The following is a 20501-nucleotide window of genomic DNA, read 5'->3' as shown; positions in this document are numbered from 1 at the left end:
AGGGTCAGGGCTCAAGAGTTCTTTTTATAGTTCTTTGGCAGCCTCTTGACAGTGTGAAGTCCTTGGGTGAACAATAGCGGCTTTGAAGTAACCTATTTCTTAAGCATAATCAGTAATTAGCTACATGGATTAATGTAAAGCAGCTACCCATCTCCTGCCAATTACAGGTAGTTTACTACATACTTCAAAGAGAAATTAAGACAGTGATATTACTACATTCACAGTTCATCTAAATGTTAACATCTTCTTTTGATCTCTGAATTAACAGAATACAATGGTAGGAACCATTTAGTTACATTGTCAGCCTCTGACAATATATTTGTAAACACATACAAAAACACAACTATTATCTACTAATTTATCTCTAAAGGTTTAATCTGGGTCAATTACCCTGCTATTCTGTAACCCTTTCTGGTCCTGTGTCACACCCTAATTAAAACAGTTATTATTAACGCTTTATAGAGAGCAAAGACTTAGAAAACATAAAAGATACAGTTATGTGTAAATGGATGTATGCTATGTATATGTGGGCTATCTTGATTGTAAGTCTGAACTAAAAGTTATAAAAAAGAACAGGAGTACTTGTGGCACCTTAGAGACTAACATTTATTTCAGCATAAGCTTTTGTGGGCTACAGCTCACTTCTTTGGATGCATAGAATGGAACACACAGACAGAAGATACTTATACATACAGAGAACATGAAAAGGTGGAAGTATGCATACCAACTGTAAGAGTCCAGTCAATTGAGATGAGCTATCATCAGCAGGAGGAAAAAAAACCTCTGAAGTGATAATCGAGATGATCCATAGAAGGTGTGAGGAGAACTTAACTTGAAGGTGGCAATTTTGCAACAAAAAAACTTCAAAAATAGACTCCAAAGAGAGACTGCTGAACTTGAATTAATATGCAAATTAGATACAGTTAACTTATGTTTAAACAGAGACTGGGAATGGTTGGGTCATTACACTAATTGAATCTATTTCCCTATGTTAAGTTCTCCTCACACCTTCTATGGGTCATCTCGATTATCACTTCATAGGTTTTTTTTCTCCTGCTGATGATAGCTCATCTCAATTGATTGGACTCTTACAGTTGGTATGCCTACTTCCACCTTTTCATGTTCTCTGTATGTATAAATATTTCCTGTCTGTGTGTTCCATTCTATGCATCCAAAGAAGTGAGCTGTAGCTCACGAAAGCTCATGCTGAAATAAATTTGTTAGTCTCTAAGGTGCCACAAGTACTCCTGTTCTTTTTGCGGTTACAGACTAACATGGCTGCTACTCTGAAACCAGTTATAAAAAAGAAAGCTAAGGAGGATAGTTAACATTTTTCAGCCTTGAGTTACCATATTGGGGGCTAGTTACGCCACAGTTGCAACCGAGTTAGGAACCCAGTTGTAAAACTGTTCCAATTTCTAGTGTAGGCAAGATCTCCACCCATGTTCCAAAACATGGACTTGCATTAATATTATAGCTACATCAAAAGCTTACACTGTAAGAAAACTTCTCCATAGAGAGATCTCAGTACAGAAGCAGATTCTGTATTGAAATCTCTGCTTTTGCAGAGCTTATAGCTCTGTGCAGTTTGTAAGACTGTAATTGCCCCAAACCAAGGGCCTTATCCTGCAAAGATGCACATGCTTTTACATTTATACACGCAGTTCCATCCAAGTCAATACTCACACAAATAGAGTTAAGTACATGCATAAGTGTTTGAAAGATCAAGGTCTTAAATATCAAAAAAAGACAATCTAATTTACAAAGTGTTTTGTACAATGCCTAGAACAATGGGAACACAATTGGGGTCCTTAGGGTTACTGTAATACAATAAAAGCAGCAAAGAGTCCTGTGGCACTTTATAGACTAACAGAAGTTTTGGAGCATGAGCTTTCGTGGGTGAATACCCACTTCGTCAGATGCATGCATGCATCCAACGAAGTGGGTATTCACCCACGAAAGCTCATGCTCCAAAACTTCTGTTAGTCTATAAGGTGCCACAGGACTCTGCTGCTTTTACAGATCCAGACTAACACGGCTACCCCTCTGATACTGTAATACAATAATAGCACATTATAGCAGGTCCATGATCTGTGGTACTGCTAAGAGCACTGGATTTCTTGGTTTTTGTTGGACAAGAAGGAAAATTAAAATACAGAAACATGTCACTTTTTAACATCCTGACTTTTGAGCATTTAAATTTGTACGCCTCAATCACATTTATATTACTTTATCATGTGTATTTTATTTATTTTTAAGTGTGTAAGAAGAGGGAAAAATTTCCAGTTGAAGAAAATGTAAAGTAATGTAAATTATTAAAAGTACTTTTCCTTTTTAATGTAGGAAGAGTTGGAAGAACATTTCAACAACAGAAGTCAAAAGCTGTCATTGACTTTGATCCTGATGAGCTCTCTTTTAACATGGAAGAGGAGCCTGTCTTTTCATCCAACAAGCCTAAAGAGAGAGTGGAATTTACATACAATGAACTGAAAGATGCTCGCTGGTTTTTTGACACGCCAGGGATTGTAAAAGAAAATTGTGTAGGTGCTCTGTCTGTCTGTCTGCATTTGAGAAGATCGGTATTTGGGAGAAGGGAGTACTGTCTTAGCTAACTGTGAGTGCAGGAATAGAGATTTTTGATATCCTTATGAAATAAAAGACTCACATTCAAGTCATTATATAGTGCCACCCAGTATATCAGAATATTGTGTAATGAATGGAGCTGAGCGAATAATGGATTTTATTTTACTTTATTTTTATTTTTTGTTCAAAGGTGACCCAAAATTGCCATTTTATCCTGTTTTATTCAAAATCTTTCATTGAATCAAAAAGCTTGAAATAAATTTGTTTCTAATTGACTGAAGTGTTTTGGTCAACTTGAAACAAATTTTTTCTGGTTTTTCAATTCAGCTATTTTCAGGGGGTTTTCACTTTTTTTCACTCATTTTGAAATGGTCAAAATGAAATTTTTTAACTTTTTTTGATATTTTTTCTTTTTTCAGCCAAAACTATTCATCAGATTCAATCTGAATTTGCAAATTGTTTTAGAGCCTCAAAAACTGCGTTGTTTAGGATAAATTTCTATTTCCCAAAAATAATTCTCCCACTTCTAGTAATAAGGCCTGTTTTATATAGGAAATTTATCCCGCTGGTTGGTTTTGCTGTAGCAAGTAGTGCCATAACTATCTTACAACATAGGTATTTACCAATGTAGATTGGACTAAGCACTATTTGTAAGCATGTTAGTGAACTGTTTACAGACCAGTTTTTTGTAGATAAGCCCTGAATGTGTCTGTCTGTAGTAGTACATTTCTGTAGGAGGAATGAATGGGTCGGAATATTGAAAACGGGATCTGGTGGCAGGATATAGGATTATACCTTTAGCTCTGGTTTTGAGTGAGAATCAGATCACAAGAGACTAAAGGCTTGTCTGTTCTAAAAAAAATTATATTGGTTTAACTGAATTGATTTAAAATCCATCTAGTTAAACCAGTGCAACCCCCTAATGTATAATCTGTTAACCATTGCTTAAATAAATTTGCTTTGCATTGGTAATTTACTAAATAGAGCTAATCCCATTTAAGTGCATCTACCTTAGGGGTTATTTAACTAGATCAATTTTTAAATAGATTTTAATGTTTAAACAGATACAATTTTTAGTATAAAAATACCTAGGACTGAGACTTTCAAAGCTGCTTAACGGGTTTGAATGATAAATTCATGGGAATAAGAAGTTCAAATACCCTAGATGGCTTTGAAGATTTTGGCTTTAAAATTAATAGAGCCACTGGAAATATGCTCTGTAGAAATCCTGCAGTTATATGGAGTTACGATCTGTCTATGGATATAACTGTTTTCTACAGAATTGAAGCTAAACTTTAAAAAAAAAAAATAGTCGTCGTACTTTGACTTTCTAAGGCTGGTCTACCCCCAGATCTTGTACCAGTATAACTCTTTTGGTTAGAGGGATGATACTTTTTTTTTTTTTTTTTACCAAAATAGCTAAACCAGTACAAACACTAGTGTAGACACAGCTATATCAATAGAAAGGAGCCTTATACTGTTATAGCTTACTCCCCAACCTGAAGGGGAATAAGTTTTACTGATCTAAGCACCTTTATACCAAGATAACTACAGCCACACTAGGCAGCTAGTACTGCTTTAACTATACCACTATAATTAAAGTGGTTCAACTTCTGTGTAGACACCAGGCCTAATTGTGAGAATAGACTTTCAAATAATGTTAGACTGACTGATCCAAAAAACTCTGAGAGGTGTGAACTGTCCCATTCATCTCAGTAGCATCCTCAGTCAGACTTCAAAATTATTGCCTTGTTGAGATGTATTATTACTCTCAGCTTCAGCCAGGCTCCAGGACTGTAATAACGTGGTTAGGTGTCTCCTGCCTCAGCTGCCTCAACAGAGTAAAGATTCTGAAGCCTAATGTAGATTTATTGTAAATGTCAATTTCACTGCTGGTCAGTTTAGTATATACATCTAGCTCAATCACAAGTTATGGGTTTGATGCCAGAATTACCAAGTGAAATTCTATGATCTGTTTTATGCAGGAGATCAGAATAAATAGTTACAATGCTTCTTTCTGGCCTTAATATCTTTTAATTGAGTAGAAGCACCTAGCTAAGGTGTGTGGTTTGGATTCACTTGAAACAATGTTTGATATGAGCAAGTTTTAAAGACACAGATGATTAATTGTACTGCGTCTAGCACAGTGGGTACTCGATCATGCCTCAGGAAGGTAGTAATAATGGCACACAAAATACTACATTGAAAGAGTGTTAAGGTTGCAAAGTCAAGCATGCAAAAGTTTGGAAATGCCACATTTAAGATTGCCCATGTAAACTTAATCCAGTCCCCTTGTGCGTATGCATTATAAACTGGTCTTTAATTACATGATCACACAGTATTTTATCCACAGGACCCCACCTTATTCAGCATGTAAATTGGACAGTGCTCAATGAATGAGCAGCTTTTCAATTTTAATTTTACCTTCGATGAACAACCTTCGATGAACAATGTGCCTTATTTACTGCACACTATTCCAATCCTGCTCTGAAGACAGGATTATTAATTACCTCATGGGCCTTCTCATCTTGCTCCTATAGTATCTGACTACTTCAACAAACATAAATGAATCTTCACAATGCCCCTGTGATGTAAGGGGGGGCATTATTCTAATTTTACAGAAGGGAGAACTGAGAGACAGAGACATTAACATGAACAATACACACTGAGTGGGATGCTCACTTTGAAATGTCTGTGACCTGACTTTTCAGAGATCTTAGTGTTTTGTAGCACTTTCTATGTTTGGAGAACAGTTGCAACCGTTCAGCATGTCTGCAAATCAGACACCAGTACTCTCAAGTTGGACACCCAGAACGTGAACGTACAGTTTTAGTGACCCCCTGTGAAAAGTTTGGATTAAGTGACTTGCCCAGTATCTCATAAGACCTGTGTGCCCGAGATGGGAAGAGAATCAGTTCTCCAGGGTGCTGTTCAGCTGCCTTACTCTTTCTGCAATCCATTGCCTCGTGCACCTTCCAACTTCTGCAGCAAATGAGGCCGGGGTCCTACAGACAACAGCTTCCTTCACTACATAGTGGTGATCATCCCTAAACACCATCTATCCTGTGCACTAAATGAGTCAGGGGTCCTGTGGAAAAACTAGGAAGTGATCGTGTGATTAAATATTCCATCACAATGCATAGGTGTAAGGGAGTCAAATTAAGGTTACATGAGCAATCTAAATTCTGGCATTTCCTATTCCTTGACTTAGCAACCATAACATTCTTTTAATATAGTTCTTGTATGTCATTTCCTAGGTTTTTAATATCAACCTGACATTAGGGTTAGGGAGCTGTAAATGTTGTAAATGTTGTAAATGACAAGGAGCTCCCTGCATGGAGAGATACTGGTGCAGAAATCTCTGTGGTCAGGAGAGACCTGGTTCAGGAGGAAGACATACTGCCAGACAGATGGCAGACACTGTGTGTTAAAGAGGGATCACACTTAAATCTACCCCACCCTAAGTGCCTTTTAGATCAGGGCTAAAATGTACATAGCAATTGCTAGCCTGCTGGGTGGCTGCTGCACAGGGAACTTAGGGAAGCAGAGAGCTGATAGGGGGGCTGCCGGTCCACCCTGGTTCCAAGCCCCCACCAGCTAGCTCCAACGGGCTGCTCTTCCTGCAAGCAGTAGACAAAGCAGGCAGCTGCCAAACAAACGTTATACAGGAGCATTGAGCAACTCTAAACAAGCATGTTCCCTAATTGATCAGCAATGTAACAATGTAAACCAGGACGACTTTGAGGAAGAAGAATGAGGAGTACTTGTGGCATCCGATGAAGTGGGTTTTAGTCCACGGAACCTTATGCCCAAATACATTTGTTAGTCTCTAAGGTGCCACAAGGACTCCTCGTTCTTTTTCCTGATACAGACTAACACGGCTACCATTCTGAAACCTGTCACCATTTAAGTGAGTAGTTACTGTACAGCACAGACCTCTGTGACTTGAGCTAATGGAGTAATCGATAGATGATGACAACCTACTACTGCTATGTGGACCATTTACAAGAGCAGGGGATGAGACATGTTTTGCCAGTGGGTCTTGCAACTATTTGCTGACAGCAGAGGAATATGGAGACTCAGAAATCCTAGGTTATTATATGCCAGGTTCCAAGAGAAGGGTGCTTTAGTAGTTACAGACCATTCTGTCTCTAGCCAAACCAACCGCCAGGCCTAGCTCCTCACCTCTCTGCATCCAGACATGCTGATTGTGCCTCCTCATTACTGCCAGGGTGCCAGCAGCAGGAGCACTGGGAGCACAGAAGAATCTCCCAGCTCTCAGTTCCGGGAGCACAGTGGCCCCTGGCTGCCAGGAATTGAATGAGCATAGAAAGCGAATGGACTTACTTGTGCTCAGTAACTTCCTATAGACAGATCTAATTTTGATTAAGCTTGGTGTGCCTGTGAAGTGGGGCAGGTATGAGACATGCCAAAGTTCGGATTGAATTTCCACTTGTCACACTGTTCGTTTTGGCTGGAGAGGAGGAGGGGTTGTCTGGGCACCAATTTTGAGGTGGGGAGCAGGAATTTTCAGTCTTTGCTTTCTGTACATTTTTGTGAGGGTTAGATGACATAGATAGATTTGCCATTGGGCTAGTTCAGTCTATGAATTACTAGAGATGTTTGGCTTTATAAGGGAGCAAGAGAAAACTAAACTTCTAGAAACTGAAAGAAAGGGTTTTTGATAGCTGTCAAATTTAGCACTAAGCATTACCTAATACTCCAGCATATTATCTGCGGAGCTTGCAGTCTGCAAGGCTCCTACTGTTTCAGAATTGGTGCAAAAGTTGCCAAGATTTTCAGACTAAAGTTGACTCCATCTACACTACAGAAAGTGTGTAGAGACCCAGTCACACTGTAGTAGTTGCTGACGCAATTACAAAACGGTTCTGTCTTTTAATGCAGAGTCAAGACCAAACCATGTAACCACGTTGCCAAACTGTAGTACATATTTGAATGTTAGCGAGGCTGTGGCATGACTTAGGCACATGGTAGAAGAGTTTGGCTCTGTTTGTGCTGAAAATTCCAAGTGTGAGAGAAAGGGAATCAAGTGAGTGCTTTAAAGTTAAAAATAATGTTGGGTACTGCACCTGGGCCTGGATCCCGCTGACATCTTTTGTGCTTTTCCCGTCACTTTTTCCTCTTTTTAACATTTTCTCTCTCTACTGTTGCTGTGTGTAGACAGGGGAAGCTGACTGTGTGGGGTTGGCGGGAAGTGAAACTGACTGCACGCATAGTCCCATTAAATGTACAAAGTATGCTGGAAAGTACCTTTCAGTTATAGTCACCATAGGCATTACTTATAACAATAGTAGGAAAAACATTTCAGGCAGAAGTTTATTTTTTAAGCTGGAGTCTCTCGCTGTGCCTGGGGCACTTTAGTGACACATCAGACACAGTAGTTCCTGCTTTTTAGGTGGGAACTCTGTTGCACATAAACCTATGCTGATGAGCTAATCTCTCAGTTACATTTCCAGAGAATTTATTCTCAAAGTATTTTTCGGTGGTAGAGGTGGGGACAAGAGATCTCTGAAACCTTAGTCAGTTTAAAACGATTTTACAGTTTTATAGCAGAAAGCTTGCTAATACCTGAAATATCCTCCTTAAACTCAGAATTGCCATAACGCTAACTGTGAGAAATATTGATCCAAAATTCTGTTTAATATACCTTGAACTGCTGGCACATTAAGCTTAACAAAATCTGCTATGGTAGAGCAGGAAACAATTGGCTGATTATTATTAGTGGCTTCATAATAAAAGTGATAAATAGTCATTCCTGAATGGAGACAGTGAGAGTTCAGCACAGTTGCAACATGTTTTTACTCTGGGGATCTCAATCTCATTTTAGGTTGTTCTACAAATAAATAGTATTTGTGTAGAAACATAGCAGGAACCATCCACAATCTTCGATGGCTAAGCAGCAGTTCTGCAGAAAAGGACCTAGGGGTTACAGTGGATGAGAAGCTGGATATGAGTCAGCAGTGTGCCCTTGTTGTCAAGAAGGCCAACGGCATATTGGGCTGTATTAGTAGGAGCATTGCCAGCAGATCGAGGGAAGTGATTATTCCCCTCTATTCGACACTGGTGAGGCCACACCTGGAGTATTGCATCCAGTTTTAGTCCACCCTACTACATAAGGGATGTGGACAAATTGGAGAGAGTCCAACAGAGGGCAATGAAAATGATTAGGGGGCTGGGGCACATGATTTATGAGGAGAGGCTGAGAACTGGGGTTATTTAGTTTGCAGAAGAAAAGAGTGAGGGGGGATTTGATAGCAGCCTTCAACTACCTGAAGGGGGTCCAAAGAGGATGGAGTTCAGCTGTTCTCAGTGGTGGCAGATGACAGAACAAGAAGCAATGGTCTCAAGTTGCAGTGGGGGAGGTTTAGGTTGGATATTAGGAAACACTATTTCCCTAGGAGGGTGGTGAAGCACTGGAATGGGTTACCTAGGGAGGTGGTGGAAACTCCTTCCTTAGAGGTTTTTAAGGCCCGGCTTGACAAAGCCCCGGCTGGGATGATTTAGTTGGGTTTGGTCCTGCTTTGAGCAGAGGGTTGGACTAGATGACCTCCTGAGGTCCCTTCCAACCCTAGTATTCTATGATGTAACACAAAATAGCAGTAAACTGATTCTGTGAACACTGCAAAGACAAATTGGCTTGAGCTGTTTAGACTATAAAGCCTTAAGACTCATATTGTTAGTTTGGCGTGTCCATGTTACAAGCTACTGTAAGTCTGTATGTGTGAATTGTTAAAAAAGCTGAGCACTTTCTTGCCATGGCTGAACTGAATTTGCAGTCCTACTTGTCTGTAATTTCTGTGTGAGATCATTTGAGACAGATATTCTCCATTCAAGTATATTTGGTCATCATCCTTTTTCCCCAGAAAGCAAGAGCATTGGTTTAATCGTTTTTGTAAAAGCATCCAAAATGAGTTATGATTACACAATTTGCTTTGCAGGTTTTAAATCTTCTAACAGAGAAAGAAGTAAAGCTTGTCTTGCCGACACATGCCATTGTTCCACGGACCTTTGTACTTAAGCCTGGAATGGTTTTGTTTCTAGGTGCTTTGGGACGCATAGACTATTTGCAGGTAAGGGAGAGTGGATTTTGTAATGTTCTGTGAATAAGATCTTGTTTGCACTTTGTGGTGTTATAACAAGTTACAAAACACCTTCACCATCAGGCTGTTTGTATAGCTTTCTTCACCATTTATTTGGTAGCTGTTGCTCTTAAGATTTCCACTAATGAAACACAAACCTCGTTGTGTAAAGTAAAAAATGCTTTTGAAAAAGGCTGTGCCATATGATAGCCCAAAGTGAAGATGTTTGTACTGTAAAGGAGCATCTTGCAGCATGTTACAAAGAGATCCTGAGCTTTGTTCTAAATGAAACCAGAGAATTGCTTTGAGATTGATGGGTCACTAAAAGAACAAGGGTACAACTCCTTGCAAGTTGGCTAACAGTGCTAGAGTGTAGCCAAAATAAATCAGCTTTAAAGGGACAATATCTAGTGGTTACATGAAAGAGCTACATAGGAAGGGAAATTGATCACGGGCATTTCTGCTTTTCCCTCAACATTTATAAGAATTGTTTAGTCAAGGGGAAAAGGAAAAATGATGACACCAAACACTATCCAATGAACAAAGTAGAAAAAATAAACTGGAAAAATACTGTTCTTTGCTAATCCTTTTTACTCTCAGCAGTTCTAGGCAAAACCTCCTTCATATAGACGTGTGATTTGTACTGGGATGATTTCCCTTAAAGTTATTTCTGTTAGGTGGTGGTTCAGTCATGTTAAGTACTCGTGCTAATTCCCCTTAGTGATGCTTTGCTTCATTTTGAAAAGAAAGGCTATTAGAACAGGGCAAGGAGTGAGATTTTTCAAAAGTTATTTTAGAAATAAATTTGATTCGTATTTCCTCCAGGTTTAAAGAAATATAAGGGCAGAGCAGAGGGGTGTATGTGTCTGGGGTCCGTTCTCCCCTTTATACACTTGCATTATTAATGGAAGTTTTATTTATTCCATTTCTAAAATGCAGCTGTCAATGCCCGTCCAGTGCTCTGCATGCCTAGCACATAAATAAAAAATTAAAAAACCCACCAAAGACTGCCCATAAATAAATCGACCTCAGCCAACCCCTCCTCAACAGCCTTAAGCAAGATCTACACTAGAGCACTTTGCCTGTATAACTATACCAGTATACTATCCTAGCAAAGCGCTCCTAGTGTGAGTGCAGCATATACCGGCAAAACTAAACTTTTGCTGGTATAGCTTATTCTAGGCCCCACCATCCCCACCCGGGTGAAATAAACTATATTGGTAAAATCACAGTTTTGCTGATATAATTGCATCTGCACTAGGGGCTTTTGCCAGCACAGCTATGTCAATCACAAATCTTCACGCCCTTGATCAACATATCTGTTGGCAAAAGTGTGTAGTGTAGCCATGGGCTTGTGGGGGGAGTTGTATCCATGCATCAGCAGGAGACTAGATTCCTTGGTTTGGATTTGATGTAATCCTGTTTTCCCACTGCAGTTTGGATGTACAATTCATTATAGTAATTTTCATTCTTAAATGTGGTTTGTAGAATTCTAGGTACCCCAAAGCAGAGTCTGGTAAACAAGAGGGATATTTTACTACAGGCTCTGGGAAATGGTCTGAGAGGATCAGCTGGACAGGAGAAGTCTGTCACACCATCCAGAAATAAGCCTGCCAGTTTTGTTCACGCTGGCAGGCAATGAATGCTCACAAAATTGGGGTTGGGGTGTGGGAGGGGGTGAGGGCTCTGGTTGGGAGTGCAGGCTCTGGGGTGGGGCAGGGGAGTTTGGGGTGTAGGAGGGTGCTCTGGGCTGGGACTGAGGGGTTCAGAGGGTGGGAGAGGGATCAGGGCTGAGGCAGGAGTGCGGGAAGCTAATATGAGGGGGCAGTGAGTCCAGGATTGCTGGCTGTATTTTAAAGAAGCCTTATTGAGGGCACCGGAACAAACTGTCCCGAAGTGCTGAAAGAATAGCAACAAGGTTTTAAAGGCCTGACTTGACAAAGCCTTGGCTGGGATGATTTAATTCAGGGGTTCTCAAACGGGGGTCGGGACCCCTCACGGGGTCGCGAGGTGTCAACCTCCACCCCAAACCCACTTTGCCTCCAGTATTTATAATGGTGCTAAATATATAAAAAAAGTTTTTAATTTATAGGGCAGGGTCACACTCAGAGGATTGCTATGTAAAAGGGGTCACCAGTAAAACAATTTGAGAGCCACTGGTTTAGTTGGGGTTGGTCCTGCTTTGAGCAGGGGGTTGGACTAGATACCTCCTGAGGTCTCTTCCAACCCTAATATTCTGTGATTCTAAGGGGTGCGGGCTCTGGGGTGGGGCTGGGGATGGATGAGAGGTTTGGGGTGCAGGAGGGTGCTCTGTGCTGGGATCGGAGGGTTTGGAGAGCTGTCAGGGGGTTGGGGCATGGGGAGAGTCTCGGGTGCAGGCACTTACCTCAGGCGGCTCCTGGAAGCAGTGGCATGTCTCTTCTCCAACTCCTATGCGTGTAGCGGCCCCCGACCCTCAGAGCAGGGCCATGCGGCTGCTTCCAAGAGCCATGAGGTGTGGCCCCCAAGCCTGCACCCTGGAGCGGGGCCATGCCACGGTTTACGGGAACCCTGTGGTGCAGCCCCTGACCCCACTTCCCAGCGGGAGCTTGCGGGACATAGTTTGCCCACCCTTGGTAAAGATACACATTCTGTAACATTTGACTATCATTTTATTTGAATGACCTGAGTGTAGAACAGATTGTTTTGGGGGGTTTTTTGTTTGTTTGTTTAAGTGCCATTCCAATTATCCAAATTCCTTTTCTCTGAAAATTCACAGCGTGTCCCCCATGTGGCCACTTGTTAGTTAATAGCACTTCCATTTATCTGAACACACAGTTATCCAGGCCATAGGGATAAATGGGAGTGCATTGTATTCGTATTATAGTAGCACCTAAGTATTGTGCTGTGATGCAGAAGCTCTAGAATCAGGAAGGTTCTGGGCTTGCTTTAGGACTAGAAACTTTGAGGTGGCTCAGCTGTTATATTTTTGTATTGAAAACTCAGCTCCATTATATGCAGAGAAGTAATTGTTTATCATAGAAACAGTACAGATGCATTTCAAAGACTAAGACCCTGCCTATCTAGATGAGAGAGAATCATGTAACAGAACTACTTTTAAACAGAAGGTGGGGGGAAGGCTGGACAGTAACTTGTAAATATCTTTACAGCATTCAGTTTTTTTAACAATCACCCCTCATTAATTTTAGGGAGCAAAATCCTCCTGGTTTTCTGTTGTGGCTTCTAACCTGTTGCCAGTCCATGTTACTACCCTGGAGAAAGCAGATAGCGTCTATCAGAAGCATGCTGGAAAAACATTACTGAAGGTAAGAGGACACCTTCTATATGGTGTTCTGGTATGTGTAAGGAGTAAGGTCATGTGATCTCTTTTGTAGCTCAACAGGCATCCCTTACAGGTTTCCTTATGCATGGCACAACAGAGGCTTTGTTAAGTCCTCGCTAGAACTCGTTATGCATTGTCTTGTCAGTGATTCTTCCCCTTTCTGGGAAAACCAAATAAAAGAGTATATGCATTATTCCTCCCCTGGCCATGGGACACAGGTATGAGAATGAAAATCTTATTGCCAGTCACAACATACATTTTTCCTGTTTAAAATTAAACTAACTCAGCAAGAGGGAGCGCCCTCTGTGCATGGACAGAGGAACATGGCATGGGCAGAGGTTAGGACTTTAGCCTGGGGCTCTGGAAGACCTGGGTTGAATTCCCTGCTCTGCTTGTGTACAAGGGACCATATTAGTACATTAGACAGTCTTGTAAGTAGGGATATAACTTTTTTTTTTGTAAGAAGCGCACAAACTACTGCTGAGCAGTCTTCACTAAAGTTAAAAATGGCTGGTGGGGTTTAGGCTTATGTTTGCGAAGGCATCATATTCTGGCTCAGGGAGAAAGCCCCTCTTTCTGCAGCGCTGATGCGGCAACATCTGGAATACTGTGTTCTGAGCTAGGCCCGCTGATGCCAGGAAGACATTGACAAATTGGAGCTATTCAGGCAGGAGTTCAGAGACAAGCAACAAAAACTGACTGTCTGCTATGGAAAGATATAAATTGGCAAAACACAAAGGGAGAGAAATATAAAAGGCGGAGAGGTCAAGAACTACAAATAGGAGCTGTAGTAATGGAGGTCGAGAGTCAGTCGTGGAGTTGCCCCCAGCGGCCAACGGCGGGCTCTCCACGTTATTAATATAAATATATATATATCATCATATTATATGTACAAACTAAAAAAAAAAACCAACATCTCGCCTCCCTTGGTGCTTTGGTGCACTATATGTACAGAAATACACCACATCTTGCGCTTAAATAATCCCTCCTCCCGGACGTGTGGGGGGGGGGGAAAACCATTTCGCTGCTCTAAATCCAGGGGCGGCATTCCAACCCCCTTAGCGCTTAGGAAATGTAACGTTCCTACAAGGAGCAACAAGGTGGAATTAAGAAATAGAAATACCTGGAAGTGATGTAGATCCCATCATTTGGGACTTCTGAAACTAGATAGGGGAGAGATCAGCAAAAAATATTATATGGAATTGTCCTGGGGATGGACATTATGTGTAGCTTTGTTTTCTAAGATTTCAGATTGACACCTAGTTCCATAGCACTTCTGGAGCAAGACCAGTATGTCTTTTAATACATTTTACATTTTATTTTCTATATCTTATACTTTAAGCGTGCAGTTTGGTAGTGTAATTTGAAATTGATAGTGTAATTTGACTAAAATTCATTCTGATGCATGGTGTGGAAATATTTGTTTTTTTTAAAAGTCATATTCTCATGATTTAGGCTTTATCTAGAAAGAGGTAGAGTTAGCACATTGGTTAATGTGCTAGGTAAAACATTCAGAAGTCTACCGTAGACAAGCTGTGTATACTTTAACGTATATTAGCTGATTAAGTTAAAAGTCTGTGTTGCCCCCCTCTCCGCTCCCCCCTGGTTTGCCTCAACCAGCTAACATGTAAATACTTGCCCTTTCAACACTAGGATTTTAAATGTGTTAGCTGTCATGTTTTTAAAATGCATCTTTTTGTCTTCCTATAAGCAGGGCCTCTGTGTGTGTATATATATATATGTGTGTATATCTTGATGTGTTTTAACTTGTTTCCTTGGCAATACCACGAAAACTGAAACACTCTCTCTGTAGTAAATATTAAGGATCCCCTAGCTACATGGTAAATTTTCCACTATCTGAAGCAGTTTAAAGCTCTCTCTTCTGGTATTGATCTTCACTTGCAAAGCAACAGTACAACTCACTGTTCATGCTGAATTCACTTTATGAATTATTGCACCATTTACAAAAATAAATGTTTCAGAGATTGTAGTATTAGTAACTTCTGCTATTTCATTGAATTAGCCTGGAACTGAATCCTGACACCTACCCAAATAGGACAATCTCTGATACTGCAATATCTACTTCTTGGCATCTCTAAGGCACCTTAGTTTGATAGCTAAATGAAATCTTTATCACCTTAACGTTTGTTTCTGGACAAACTGTCCCTTAACTGTCCAAATGCCATTTTTAATAGAAAAGTTATGTGAGAGCAGTTACTCATTAAATGTGCCCAGTGTTTGAGTCGGTTAGAATAGAAAGAGTTAAGTTGCTGCATTTCACTTTGTAACCTAGTCTGTAACTTGAGAAGTTTAAAGTTGCCTTTCTTGTCAGCTTTTAACCCCTTTCTCCTGTATTTTATTGTTAGGTTCCCATCGGGGGTGAAGAGCGAATGAAGGAATTCCCACCGCTTATTCCTCAGGAAATTACGCTGGAAGGAATTGGCACCCTTGAGGCAGTGGCTGACATAAAGCTGTCCTCTGCTGGTAATTCTGTATTTCCTCCTCCACATGCTGGGTATCCGCTCCTGCTGTGCACTCTTGTTCTTGGGTGTAATTTGATAATGGGTGTATCATGTGCATGTGCAAAGGTCTTGTGACTAGGAAAGGTGACACAGAGTCGACCAAAATGCCTGCTGCCTTGTATGTCATTATGAACAATTGTTTTCTACTTTGGGGGTAGATTTTTCAAAAGTGCTAGGCACCCAGCAGCTTCCATTCTTCGTCTAAATGGGATCTGTTGGGTGCTGAATCTGTGTGAAAATCTGACCATTTGTCTTATTTAAATGGGTGTCCCTTTCCATTTTAAAATTTGATACAGTTGATTCTCATTTGTTTGAAAGAGGTTGTAACTAACTGGATTCTGTTCTGGTATCTGCACAGGTTGGGTTGCAATAACCGCTCACTTGGAAGACAAACTACAGCTGCGAGCCTATACTCCTGAAGGGACAACACTGATGATACGTAAACCTCCTCTGTTGCCACATATCGTTGACATCAAAGGGAACCGCATCAGAGGAAGTGCATCCTATAGAACTAAAAAGCCACCTCCCCTAGTGGAAAACTTAAAGGCAAATGGAACAAATAAACAAATAAATAAAAGGGTATCTAAAATTTAAGAAGCACAGGAGCTGGGAAGCCCTTGGACATATGTGTTGCTTACAGACAATTATGAAAACAATTATTCATAGAAAACACACTCTGATTTTAAGACTGACTTCTGTAAAACATGTTTGAAAGACCTTGCAAATGCAGATTTGAAGTTTGTATCAGGCTACTGCGTAGTGCAGCTCATGGGATCATGTGATTTGCAGTCTCTACTTCCCATTACCAGATGGCCTGTCTCATTCAGATTCTTTAGTTCTGCATTCGACAGACAGATTTGGCATCACTTCACATTATTGCTGGTTCCCCTACAGTGAGTGGAGTACGGCTGCCGTCAGGAAGGGAGGGTAATCTCAGTTACAGCAGGAGGGCTTTAGTGAAGCTGTCAGAATTTGTAAGTCTTTCTGGTTGCTACCGATATTTGGACAGGAGACACATTGCTTGTTTTTTGGCTTTTCACATGAAATTAGTGATAAAGATTTCAGAAAGAAGGCCCTAGAGACCATCCTACTAGGTCTCTTGGCAATAATGTAGAACTTTAAAGATAAGCAGACACCACCTAGGGGAGCACTGTGTATAGCTGAAGGGAGGAAATCAGACTTATGCCTCAACTGAGAGCTCCTGCAAAACATCCCCATGCTGTGATTTGCCCTAAATGCACAGTCATCTGTCTCTTCATCATGACAACTGTGACAGCTTGGACCCCACCTGATGTGCTGAGATACCACTGAGACTGCCTGTTCTGCCAGCATGGGCCCCCTTTAACCTGTCTTGCTGAGCCAGGCTCTTAAAGCCTCCTCTAACACACACACTCAGATCAGCTCTGGAAAGACTCAGCTTCAGGGACTTGCTGTAATGTCATTTGTAGGTGTTTTTGCAAAGTTCTGGGTTTCTGTTACCAGAAAATATTTTGGCGTGTAGCATTGTGTACATAATGCAGATGTCAATATCTTTTAAAGTGTAGGTGTCTTGGTATTTAGCCACCAATGCCATGAGGCAGTGTGCCTCAGTTTCCCCTTCCACACAGCAGTCTAGATCGGCTATGCTTTCTCCACTGTGCCAAGCTCTAAGCCTGTCTACAGGTACTAGCTGAGAAGCAGTATTCTCATAGGACTTTCTTGTGACCACTCCTAGTCTGTACCAAAGATTTTTCCCAAAATCATGCATCTTACACATTTTTTAAAGTATTTACCGCCGGTATCAAATTCTTTGTCTTAACCCACTGTGTGTGTAGTAAGAGACATAAAGTTACCAGCACATTCATGACAGAGAGGCGCTTCCAAGTATGTTTATCATACCACGCCTTCTGTCTAAACAGATCAGTTTGTTCAGCATTTATTATATTTCTCATCACCTCAGTGAAGGTTCTTATTTTGGGTATGTTTGGGGGGTTTTGGCAAGGAAAGGGTGTAAGGAGACCTTGTATGTTAATGGCCCTCTCCCTGTGGAGTTGCATTTCCTCCCCAGGGTTAAGCCCATGCGAAGAACCTGCTCTCCTGAGATTCCTTTGTGTTGTTCACCCCCATCACTCACTGTCTGATGCTTAGCTGTGGGGAGGGTTTACCTGCCTGGGAAGTGTCTGTCTCTGCCCCTTCATCGGGTGGATCATTAGCATGTTCAGAGACACCAAAATGCTTGGAAGAAACCTTCCCCCTTCCCCACCTCCTTAAAGAGACAGAGTTAGTTTTCACAAGTACTGCAAGAAAAACGTTTTGCAAAGGTGGGGCCTGGATTGGGGAACCCTCTGTCACCTCTCTCGCTGTTGCTATTAGTCAGCTGTATGTCTGCTCCCCTCAGAGAGGTCAGATACACAGTTCCCCCTTAAAACCTGAGCCACAGGGCAGGTTCCTGGGATTACAGATGCAGATTCAGCAAATTTCTCCTGGGCAAACTCTTCCCTGCAGTGAGTGAGGAGACATTTCTGTACTCCCCCCACATTCCCTCTTAGCCTCTTTCTCTGAGCCCCCTGCCAGGACACACACCCCTGCACTCCCTGGAGGGCAATCTGCCCCCCCCCCCCCCAGCTGTGGGCTCACAGCTACCAGCCATGACAGACCTTTCACTGGCAAGCCGTGTACCCTCCTTCGTCTTTGGATTGGGCTGGCCTCCAGGTACAGAGCCCATGGAATCCTCACCCCCCCCGCAGCAGTTTCTCGGATACCATCTCCCTCTAAGGCTTCCTCCAGGACACATTTCCCTATGCATCCTAGAGCAGGATCTGTCTCTTGCTTAACTACAACTTCCTGGCAGCCAGCCACCTGGACAGTCTCCTTGCTGTCAGGCAAAACATTCCCCTCCCCTGAGGGAACAGCCACTGGACTGGAGCTGGTTCTACCCATCCCCACCCCTCGTGGCAATTTGATTTGCAAGGCAGTAGAGGAATTAAAGAGACTCATTTACTCAGCAGTTTCTGTAGCTCTGCTCCTTCCCACTGGGGTTCCAGCACAAGATTTCTCCTCGCTGCTGACAGACCCCTGTATAGCCCTAGCCACATTGAAATTGTGTTGGGTTATGAGAAACTGCAGCCACAGTTAGGTCAGTTTGCAAATCCCCAGTTTCTATGTACATTTTAGCCAAAGGCACAAAGATTTTGTGACCCCCTTTTAACAGAAGTTCTGCCATCTGTCTGGCAGTATGTCTTCCTCCTGAACCAGGTCTCTCCTGACCACAGAGATTTCTGCACCAGTATCTCTCCATGCAGGGAGCTCCTTGTCATTTACTCTGACAGCCTTCATGTGCTTACTGCCTGGCTGTGCAGTGGCAACCTTTACAAATCCTGTGTGATAAGTGGCAATTTCCTAAGATGTCTCTGTGCTCTGGGTAGCAGCATTTCCATGAATTGCCTGCTGCCTGTTCCTACTAAGCACAGGGCATTTATTCCTCAGCTGCTCAGTGGAATTACAATGATAGCACCTTCTGGGCTGTTCTGGTTTTACAGAAGATTTGGGACAAGGACTGGAGGAGTGAACTTGGGGAGTGAGTGTCCAGCCTCCCATCCACCCTCCTTCTGCACAGGGGTAAAACAGGGACTTTGCTTCTCACCAAACTTAAACCCCTCTGCCTGTGATTTATTCGTACTAGGTGCTTGGGATTTCTCAGATTTATCTGCAAAAACTGCAGGTTCATTGACCGTTTCCACCTTATCCCATAAACACTGTTTTACATTATCAGTAGACATATTCAGGAACTGTTCCTGAGCAATCAAATCACAATTCCTTCAAAGCCTGAAATACCTTTCCCTTCACCCACTTATCCAGTAAATCTCTTATTTGGTTCACATAACCACATTACTTACTCCAGACCCTCTCTTAGGGCTTCTAAATTTTGCTCAATAAATTTCAGGTGTAATCCAAAACTGTTTGAAAACCAAATCCTTAAATTTACTGTAATTGGAAGCATCATCCATGGGCATCTTATTGAGTATGTCCAGAGCTCTCCCAGTCAATTTTGCACCAAAGTGATCATCTTTTGGTTATCAGGAATCTCATGGAGCATACACAGTCTCTCAAAAGTGATGAAATATTCAGCAATGTCACCAGATTAATTATATGGTGGACACAATCGCTCCCACTTGTGGATTTTTGGAGAAGTGGAGTTCTGGTGTGGGGTTCTGTCTCTTCCACTCCATTGCAGCCAGTTCATGCTTCATTTCTTTGTCTCTCAGTTCCATGGCTTGCTTCTGAGCCTCAATTTCTTTGTCTTTCAATTCTAGGGCTTGCTTCTGGGCTTCCATTTCTTTGTCAGCCTCTAGCTGTCTCAGTTCCATGGCTCTCTCATGAGCTGCTTTCTGCTCATCAATTTCCATCTGCTTCCATTCCAGCTGTCTCTGATATATTTTTTTAATTTTCCTCTACCTGCAACCTGTAGAGCTCCAACTTCTTGGTAGCTTCACTTTCACTTTTTCATACTTTTCTGTCCCTAATTCTCTTGCCTGAAATAAGCAAACAGAAAATAACAAACCAATAACCATTTTTGTCTGTTCTCTAGTCACCACACTTAAAACTCACTTAAACTCACCACCAGTGTTTCAGGGCAATAAGCAGTGCACACTATCCTGCCTGACTACGCCACTCTGATGGGTTGGACCCCTTGGGAAGCCACTTGATGTGCTGAGATACCACTGAGTCTGCCTGTTGTGCCAGCATGGGCCCCCTTTAACCCATCTTGCTGAGCCAGGCTCTTAAAACCTCCTGTAACACACACACAGGCAGGGCCACACCCAGCTGCAGATCAGCTCTGGGAAGACTCAGCTTCAGGGACTTGCTCTAGCACTCAGATGTCCACCTCCCTTGGAGTGCAGACCCAAAGATATATTATGAAATTTCCCCCTCCCTCAATGTGGAGAGCGGTGCACAGTTCTGGCCCCCCCTCCAGTTAGAAATTCACATTATTGA

General features: G+C 41.9%; 1 protein-coding gene across 1 annotated transcript in view; it reads left to right on the top strand.

Annotated features, from left to right (window-relative positions):
• The window catches only part of NOA1 (nitric oxide associated 1), a 37112-nt gene extending 17568 nt beyond the window's left edge, over positions 1-19544 (top strand). Inside the window, exons 5-9 of the mRNA XM_039540399.1 lie at positions 2344-2540; positions 9543-9674; positions 12872-12988; positions 15372-15489; positions 15886-19544. Coding sequence (XP_039396333.1) covers positions 2344-2540; positions 9543-9674; positions 12872-12988; positions 15372-15489; positions 15886-16121 — 800 coding nt within the window. The 3' untranslated portion in view covers positions 16122-19544. The remainder of the gene's footprint in view (positions 1-2343; positions 2541-9542; positions 9675-12871; positions 12989-15371; positions 15490-15885) is intronic.
• The last annotated feature ends 957 nt before the right edge of the window (positions 19545-20501 follow it).

Source organism: Mauremys reevesii, linkage group 5, assembly GCF_016161935.1.
Source record: "Mauremys reevesii isolate NIE-2019 linkage group 5, ASM1616193v1, whole genome shotgun sequence".
NCBI classification, from domain to species: domain Eukaryota; kingdom Metazoa; phylum Chordata; order Testudines; family Geoemydidae; genus Mauremys; species Mauremys reevesii.
This window is presented reverse-complemented; position numbering and strand designations above follow the sequence as displayed.